General features: G+C 33.2%; 1 protein-coding gene across 1 annotated transcript; it reads left to right on the forward strand.

Moving 5' to 3' along the window:
• Positions 1-7,977: 7,977 nt before the first annotated feature.
• Positions 7,978-8,847, forward strand: LOC102664638 (uncharacterized). Its single transcript, XM_041013925.1, has 2 exons — positions 7,978-8,250; positions 8,323-8,847. Exons 1-2 carry the CDS (start codon positions 7,978-7,980, stop codon positions 8,845-8,847), a joined length of 798 nt encoding a protein of 265 aa, XP_040869859.1.
• The last annotated feature ends 1,118 nt before the right edge of the window (positions 8,848-9,965 follow it).

The following is a 9,965-nucleotide window of genomic DNA, read 5'->3' on the forward strand; positions in this document are numbered from 1 at the left end:
AATAAATAAAAATATGAATTTATGAAAATTGTTATAAAAAATTATTATATAATATTAGTGTAAAAAATTGAAGTTGGTGATAAAGGATACATAATTTGACTTTGAATTTTTAACTCTAATGAACTTATTATCTTTTTTTTTTCTCAATCATTAATTATTTGTCATGTAAGACTATTGCTTAAAATTAAGAGGTTGTCCGTTGCAGTTGGTATTTATAAAAAACAATCATGTTTTTAGAAAGCTAACTCCCCACACTGTCTGCAATAAAATTAAAACAAAACAATAGCCAATACAGTAACAAAGACCTCCATATGTGATCATGGAAAAACTTCCAAGATAAATGGTGAAAACATGAGAATACTTATTAGAAGAATATCTTGAAAATACTCTTTTAAGATAATTATTTTTACAAGTAGACCTTGGTTAGAGAACGTATTTTTATTTTCAATAAGTAAAGCAACACATTCTTTTTTAATCTCAAGATTGAGTTGTCTCTACTATCAAATATCTATCATAAAAAGGCCAACCAACATCGACCCAACATCATGACGAATACTAGGAATAATATATGTAGAAAACATAATGCAAAGGAACATATTGCAAACTTTCTTCTATAAAAGGATTCTAATAATTTATATAAAAATTCATGATTCTTTAGCAAAAAGGATGGCCATAGAGGAACGTCAAAGACCTACATACATACACAACATGTGAAGAGGAAGGAGCCAATACATACTAAAGGAACAAACTGGTGTGTGGGCCTTATGCAAAAGCACAATTCAGTATAATCTTTATTTATTATAGATGTGATCCAGCACAACTACAATGACCATCTCAGTGCCTTTGCAATTCAATCTAGTATGAAACATTGTCGTGACAACATAAAAAAATCAATTTGGAGTGTGCATCCCTCAATTACACCACTCCTAATACAGTGCCACTTATAACCACTAACTTAGAGCATATGCTGAATGAGGTTATTAGAAAATATGTTATAATATTTTTATGAAGGTGACTGGGGTAATATAAATGTCCCGCATCATTGGAAAGTCAAAGAGGATAAGGAGTTCAAAATTTTAGTGCATCATTGGATGACATATGCCCTTCACCTATTTTATTATATTTTTAAATGTAAGAAAACATGTCACAAAATTATGTTTACTTACTAAATTGAGTTTGAATAAGCCAAATAGAAAATTATGTATAAATGTTGAATTTCGTTGAACGACAAGCGACAAATTCTGCATGCAGAGTGCAAAAACATCACTACTAATTAATCAAAATTTACAACAATAATAATAATTATAGTGATAGTGAAACTTAACCTGAGTAAGTTTCTCCAGTAATATATGCAAATTGTTGCATTCCTTTTCCAACAATTGTAGGATTTTAAGCCCACTAGTTCGGGTGCCACTTTTTCTCAATCTGAACCAAAAGAAAAACATCATCTCTCAAAATTCAGAAATTGCTATAAATTAAAATAGGAAAAAATTGATAAACTCCTTGCTACATTACATAACAACAAGGTAAGCTATATAAAATTGCACATCTAGCCCTTACATACCAATTTAAAATCCCTAACCCATTACTCATTTGAAGTTACCACGTTCTATACTCTTGTAATCTTTTGAAACAGATTACTCTTTCATTTGTAAAAAAACCTAAACGATTCAAGCGAGAAAGTGAAGATAAGTATCAGACCTATTGTTTTGTCTTCACTAATTAACTCTATTCCCAAAATAAACAGATTCAAAGAAAATTAGGAATACCAAACATGGTTAACATCAATTGCTAATTACTAGCTAAGCAATTAATCAATCTTACACACTGTTGTCATCAAAATTTTGAAATAAGATGTTGCAAAGGATGAATACACTAAAAAATTAACAAAATTACCTTTGTGTAGATAATATAAAGAGAGAGGGAATGAAATATCATACCAATCGTGGGAAGGGAGGTTGTCCTCCTTTGATATGATGTGTGAGCTAGCGAAACAAAAAGAATGGACAGATTTTGAGACAATGCTTGTATTTTCTATATCTGTTGGAATAATAGAACTCAATATTTGAGAGAGAAAAAATAACAATTTTTTTTTCAAAATCAAACAAAAAGGGGAACAAATAGGTGATGACGACCACGACAGCAACTTCACGACAACTTATGTGAAAGTGGGGCGGCGTGTGTGACGATGACAACACGATCCTAACGGTGACCTTGTGATGGAGAAAGGCTGGAAAATGAGGGAACACGGACTGGGCGTGTTGAAGAGTGATTGAGGTCAAAGTGAATGCGAAGTGAAAAAAGGGACGACACTAGGGAGGGTTGTTTCCTTATCTTGTGGGTTATTTTTGACAGACCCAAATCCATGGGCCAAAATCTGTGAATGTATGTATACATGATTTTGATGATGTCAAAAGAAGAATCAAGGCTCATTTTGCTTCAAGATTAATACAAGATTGTTTCAACAAACAAAGCCTTGATTCAAGATTTCTTCAAGATCAAGCCTTGGCTCACAATGAAAGGTTTCAAGTCATTCAAGGCACATGTAATCGATTACCAATACATGTAATCGATTACCAATGGTTTAAAAGTGTGTAATCGATTACACATCATATGTAATCGATTACCAGAGACTTTGAACGTTGGGAATTCAAATTTTAAATGAAGGGTCACAACTATTCAAGAAAACAGCTGTGTAATCGATTACACTAATTCTGTAATCGATTACCAGAGAAGATTTTCAAGGAATATCGCCAACAGTCACATCTTATCATTTGGATTTTGAATGGCCATCAAAGGCCTATATATATGTGTGACTTGGGACGAAATAAAAGAGAGAGTTTTGCTTGGCAAAAATGTCTTATCCTCTCAAAAGACAATGAGAGAGATTCCAAAAGAACTTCGTTGTCAAATGCTCTCTCAAAAGAAATCCTTGACCAAACACTTGCAAAATCTATAAGGATTCTTACATGATCTTCATTGTAATATTCTTCTCTTGAAGAGAGAATTCTTCTTCCATTCTTCTTATTCAATAAGATTGGTTAAGAGACTGTAAGTCTCTTGTTGTAAAACATCTGAACACAAGGGATGGGTTGTCCCTGTGTGGTTCAGACTTTGTAAAGGAATTTACAAAGATAGTGGAAATCTCAAGTGGGTTGCTTGAGTACTGGACGTAGGCACGGGAAGTTGCCGAACCAGTATAAAATTGTGTTTGCATTCTCTCTTCCCTTATCTTATTTATTTTGTTGCAATCAATTGTGTCTTGCATGTTTAAAGAACATTGTTAAATTGATTGTTGTTGCTTCTTCTGCATTCTAAGCCTATCCCTCTTAAGATTATTGAGGCCACAAGGTCCAATAAAATCCATTGATAACAAAGGTTTTCCGACGGAATATTTTTGTGTCAGAAACTTCCGTCAGTAACATAAAAATTTTCAACGGAATATTATTTGCCAAAAAATTTCGTCGGAAACTAATTCTTTTCCGATAGAAATGATTCCGTGGGAAAAATTCCGTCGGAAAGTGCCATTTTTCTTGTAGTGCACTCGTGTTTCAAACACGTTTAACACATTGCGCTACAATTTAACACTTTAGGTTCCTAACTTGGAATCCTATACTTTCCCTTTAACACTTTGCATATAAACACTTTTCTCAAGGTAAACACTAGTCAGGTTATTGTATAATTCACAACTCACAATCCATCATCTCATGTTTACGTGTATCTCACAAATGACCACATGTTCAACTTTTCACTTTTACTCAATCTCAATAACGATGTTATGATCTCAAAGCAACATGTTATCTCACAATTCATTACATATTCAATTTATCACTTACACATAATTTCAATCACAATTTCATGACCCCAATATAACAATCTCATGATCCCAATATAACAATATCATAATTATAATCTTACATAAAGAATTACAATACAATAAACATCCCAAAACAATCTCAATTTGATTCCATAAGGATCCCTACACATGTTCATTCTAACCCCAATTGCGACAAACTCATCCCTTACCTCTAAGAGGGTTCACACGTGTAGTCCAACAATGATAGTAGTGTCTCTAGTGGTTTCCTAAGATTCCTCAAGCTTTTCCTTTGTTTGCTCTGTTAGGGTTTCTAAGCGTTAGAGAGAAAGAGAAGGGATTGGAGCCTCCAATTCATTGTCTGTGTGCGATGAAAATTTCTCCCTCCAAAGACAATACTTTGCAAATCTCAATGGTGTGGATGTGTGGAAATACATTTCTAACATGGTGTTCTAATTTCACAATGATCCAACGGTTAACACAATCAGGATCATAGTTTTACCAAGATAGGTTTGGGTGTACGTGGGAAAAAAATAGCTACGTGCGAGGGACATTTCCCTCACTGCAGAAATTATTTCGAAAATCCCAAAGGTGGGTATGTGCAAAAATAAGTTCCAAAAATGGTCTTCCGATTTCATGATGATCCAACGAGTAACGAGTTTGGGATCATCATTTTATTGGGATAGGATTGCGTGTATGCGAGAAAAAAAGAGGATTTAGGGAGAGGAAGAAGAGAAAAAAAATGAGAAAGAGGAAGAGTAGAGACGCATCATCAATGTGAAAACTGACATAATATGTCTCTATTTTTAATTAGGATACCCAGGGCCTATTATTTACTCTATTTTTATTTATTTTTTATTTTATAAAAACAAACTCTATTTATTTTAAAATAAAATCCTTTTTAATTTATTTTATGAAAAATATGGTGTTACACTCTTGGTCGTGGTCGAGTGTCATGGGCTTGTTCCTGTGCTAGTTTGGATTCACAACTCCTCTTAGGCTCTCACGGTCTCATTTTTTCTTTGCTACACGTTTGGTTTGAATTCTGTTGAAGCCTTAAAGGTAAGCTTTGTTCCTTCCTTGTTGTCTTATGCATTGAGACTGAATATATTTTTCTAGACGAAAATGAAATTGGAGGTATTTTTTAGTTATTAAATTCGAATGTGTTGCTTATTGTTGGGACTTGTTCATATGAATTTTGATGCTTCTTTGTTCTTAATTCGATCCTTTAATGTTGGCTTTAGGAGTTGGGATTTTATTTGCTTTTTTTTTTGTATTCTTGTTTAGTTACTAAAATTTCAAAATATCTAGAAGTGGGGCGGGATCAAATTTTTAGTTAAACCCAAAAGTAAAAATGGATTTGGAAAATAGAACAGACATTGGGTGGAAACATAGTAGAGATGTTTTGGGCAATGGTAAAAAAAGTTAAATGTAATTATCACTCAAAGATAAATAATAGGAGAATTTTTAGATTCAAGCATCATCCTTCTGCTGGAACTAGATATGATTTTGAACCTCGTGGTTTGGTGTCAGAAGAAACTTAAATGTTAATGATGAAAGTTTTCGTAGAGGCTAAACAGGCATCAATGAAGTAAAAAAAAAAGGTTTAATAGTATTGAAGAAGATGATGAACAAAGTGAAGGGGTGGAGATAAATACCACTCAAAGTGAAAAACAAAATATGTGTCAAGAAGATACATATTTTTTTGCTACTAACCAAGACACTCAATCTTCTGCATCAAAATATATTTTGCCATTGTTTCCTAACAATTTTGTAGAAGAATAAGCTTGTCCTCCTTTCATGGTCTACCAAATACGTTTTCATGTTCCACCAATTCAGCATTCAATCCCTCCAAGACCACCTCCCAATCATTTTCTGGTTGCTGATCCAACCCTTCAACTAGAACCAACACCTTTACGTCACAGTACTTGCATTCGTAAACCACAAGAAAAGTATGGTTTTTCGAACCTTTATCTTTGACAACAACTTTACCATATATTCCTATTACTTCTTCATATAAATAGGCAATGGAGCATAAATGTTGGTGGGATGCTATTAAAACTAAAATTCTTGCACTAGAGAAAAATCAGACATGGGACATTGTTCCATGTCCTCCATCGGTTAAACCTCTTGGCAGTAAATTTGTATTCACTATAAAGCTGCATTCAGATGGATCAACATATTGATACAAGGCTAGATTGGTTTGTTCTTGGAAATAAGCAAGAATTTGGCCTAGACTATGAAGAGACCTTTGCACCGGTGCCCAAGATGATTACTGTGAGGACTATTATTGCCATTGTTGCATCTAAATCTTGGCAAATTCACTAGCTATATGTTAAAAATTCCTTCCTTCATGGTGATGTAGCTCCATGTGGAGCTTGTAGGCCTTGGATCTTCTTCATCAACGGAGTCCTTTGCTTCTTGAAGTTAAATGGAAGTAGAATGAAGAAGGAAGAAAGATGATTGGAGACGCCACTTCAAAGAGAAGACGAGTCAAGAAGAAGCTTACCGCCATAGGAAGCCATGGATTAGAGCTTGAAGATAGGAGAAGATGAGTGGAGAGAGGAGAGAAGGAGCACAAAATTTTGTGCCTCAAATGAGGTCTGAACATTGAAGTGTAATTCAATTGATCAAAGTTAAAAAAATGCACACACATGACCTATATTTATAGCCTAAGTGTCACACAAAATTGGAGAGAAATTTGAATTTCTATTCAAATTTCACTTTAATTTGAAATTGAATTTGTAGAGCCAAATTTTGGAGCCAAAATTTCACTAATTAGATTAGTGAATTTTAGCTATGGTTCAGCCCACTAATCCAAGATCAAGTCCAAGATTCTCCACTAAGTGTGCTTAAGTGTCATAAGGCATGTAAAGCATGAAGGACATGTACAAAGTGTGACTATATGATGTGGCAATGGGTGTAGCAAGCAAATTCTCACCTCCCCCTCTAAAATTTAATTGGATTGGGCTTCTCCCAATTCAATTAAATTTATTTCTCAACACACACATCAAATATTCACTTAATGCATATGAAATTACAAAACTACCCCTAATACAAAAACTAGTCTAGGTGCCCTAAAATACAAGGGCTGAAAAATCCTACATTTCTATGGTACCCTACCTACATTATGGAGCCCTAAATACAAGGCCCAAAAATAATGAAATCGTAATCTAATATGTACAAAGATAAGTGGGCTCATACTTAGCCCATGGGCCCAAAATCTACCCTAAGGCTCATGAGAACCTTAGGGCCTTTTCTTGTATCTCTAGCCCAATCTTCATGGAGTCTTCTATCCAATGCCCTTGGGGGATAAGATTTCATCATTTCCTCTCCCTTGAAAAGGATCTGACCTCAAATCCATAGGTTCTTGAAACTCATGGATTCTTTCCTCAACACCTGTAAAAAGAATAAAAACATATGTATTAGTGATGTTGGGTATGTTAGAGTAGGGTAAGGACTGAAAACCCCTTTCCTGACCATCTTCCCATGAGAGAACATAGTTCCTCACCAACTCAATGAGTGGTGCTACAAGTATAGAAAAATATGGGACGAACCTTTTGTAAAAGTTTGATAAGTCATTGAAGCCCCAAATTTCCATTATACATGGTGGAGTAGGCCACTCAAGAATGACCTTTATTCTCTTAGGGTCCATGGGAAGCCCTTGATCACTATTTAAAAAGTTAAGGAAAGTAATGGAATAAAACATACCTTTTTCTTTATTTTCATGTTGATTATTCCTACAAAAAATTGTGACAGAATGAGTTCAAGATGTTCAAGATAGAATCAAGAACACTTCAAGATTCAAGAGGAAAGTTGAAGAACACTTCAAGATTCAAGAGGAAAGTTGATTTCAAGAATCAAGAATCAAGATTCAAGGATCAAGCTTCCAAGAATCAAGATCAAGATTCAAGACTCAAGATTCAAGAATCAAGAGAAGACTTAATCAAAATAAGTATGAAAAGGTTTTTTCAAAAACTGAGTAGCACATGGATTTTTCTCAAAACATGTTTACCAAAGAGTTTTTACTCTCTGGTAATCGATTACCAGATTATTGTAATCGATTACCAGTAGCAAAATGGATTTGAAAAAATGACGGACAAAAGAAAAGTTTTAGAAAAAATAACGAGGAAACAAGAAGTTATTTTACATGGAATTTGGAAATGGAACGTGTATTGGCTGATGTACTTAGAGATCAAAGGAAATTGGGCAACAAGGGTGACAAAGGTTGGAAAAGGTCAGCATTTGCAGCCGCAATGTTATCTACAAGCTTCAATGTTAATGTCACATCAGATAATGTCAAAAACCGTATCAAATTATGGAGATCATGGTATGGTATTGTAAGTGACATCCTTGGCCAGAGTGAATTTGATTGGGATGGCACTAAGCACATGATCACAGTTGAGAATGAAAATGCTTGGAATGAATATTGCACTGTAAGTATTCTTTAATATGTAGCTATTTTTTATTCAAAGTAGATTGGATTTGAATTTTTCTTTGTTTTCTAGTCGCATAAATCGGCTAAACCGTTTCGATTCAAGGTGCTTCAAAATTGGGATGATATAGTGGATTTGTGTGCTAAAGATAGAGCCACCGGTCATGGAGCTGAAACTGCTATGGATGCTGATGAAGCGATGAGTAGAGAAACAAATGAAGTGGAATTCATGGGGTTAGGTGCTACTGCCATAGATTTAGAAGAACCAAGCTCTAATATAAAAGGAAAAAGACAAGGTTCGATTTCTTCTGGCACACATCCTCACAAGAGAAAGATGAGAGTAAAAGAAGGAATAACAGCTTCTTTGGATAAAATGGCGAACTCTTTTAACCGAATGGTGGAAAAAATGGATGGTAAAGTTGATGATGAAGATATTCAAGAAGTATTACGTGAGGCAGCTTTGATACCAGATATTAATAGACAACAATGGGCTAAAGCTATTAAATGGTTAGCTGACGATCCAAAGCAGTTAGCTATTGTGAAAGCCCTTCCAATTCACCAAAAGACAGATTATGTTTTAACACATCTTGGAGAATGAAACTTGGTGAGTAACCTTTTGTCTACATTTCCAATTTCAATTTTCAAATTATAAATTTGTGTCTTTTTTATGCCTAATTGAGCTCATATTTTCACTATAGTTATTTGCCTTTCCTCTTGTGACTTATATTATATTGTTTCTTCTCCCCTAAATGGCAGCATTGGATGTTAATTATTCAGGTTCCTCGACCTTTTACACTTGATGATGAATGAAGAACGTTGTTGTTTTTTTTTAATTTGGACCTTGTAATTCTTGTTTAAGATCTTTGTTTGGAACTTGATTAATTAGGACCTTGTAATGCTTGTGTTGATTCATGTTTATGCGTTGGTGCGTTATTAACAATTTGAATTTTCTTCCCGTACAAACAATGAAATTAATATCATTTGAATTTTGTACGAGATAATTGTCCTTAAATTACATAATTATTTAATTTTAATATGTTTTTTAAAATTATTGCAAGACTAGGTAATTAATTTTTTAAACAAGAATAAAGAATTACATATCATTCATCTTTTAATTTTGCAGTATTGTTTAATCCAAGTTTTTTTGTGTTACTACAAGAATATTGTATAAGATTCAAAATTTTTTAGCATTAAAATTATTTTGATTATTTAATTATTAAATATTTAAAAAATTTATTATTATATATTTTATAACATTAAATTTATTTTGAATATTTAACTATTTAAAAAATGACTCATGTTTATTTTCATTCAATATTGAAATTTTAATTTTTAAAGAAATATTTAAAAATGGAAATTTGAATTTCATTGAAATTGAATTACTTTATCCAAATAGGGAAATTAAAATACAAAAAATTGAATTGCCTCATCCAAACAAAATATTTACAAAATGAAAGGAATTTAAATCAAGGCAATCAAAAAGCTGTGAATTTGAATTTCCTAAAAATATTTAAATTCCTCATCCAAACACATAGTTAATTGTCGTGTTCGTTGGGGAAGTGACGACTGAGAACTCACACTAACCAAGTCGATTGAATTGTGTGCTACAAATGACATGAAGGAATTCAATACAGTCAGATTAGATGTTGATTTGGATGATCCAACAAGGATATTCTTTTATGTTGTTTTTGTTTAAGAATTTTAGTAATAAAAAAG

Source organism: Glycine max, chromosome 3 (assembly GCF_000004515.6).
Source record: "Glycine max cultivar Williams 82 chromosome 3, Glycine_max_v4.0, whole genome shotgun sequence".
Classification (NCBI taxonomy): domain Eukaryota; kingdom Viridiplantae; phylum Streptophyta; class Magnoliopsida; order Fabales; family Fabaceae; genus Glycine; species Glycine max.

What these genes read in the sequence shown, in the direction of transcription:
- LOC102664638 (XM_041013925.1), top strand. Translation starts at nt 7,978, where the DNA reads ATGGAACGTGTATTGGCTGATGTACTTAGAGATCAAAGGAAATTGGGC. An exon ending in CTTGGAATGAATATTGCACT is followed by an intron (nt 8,251 to 8,322) that starts GTAAGTATTCTT and finishes TTTGTTTTCTAG; the next exon opens with TCGCATAAATCGGCTAAACC.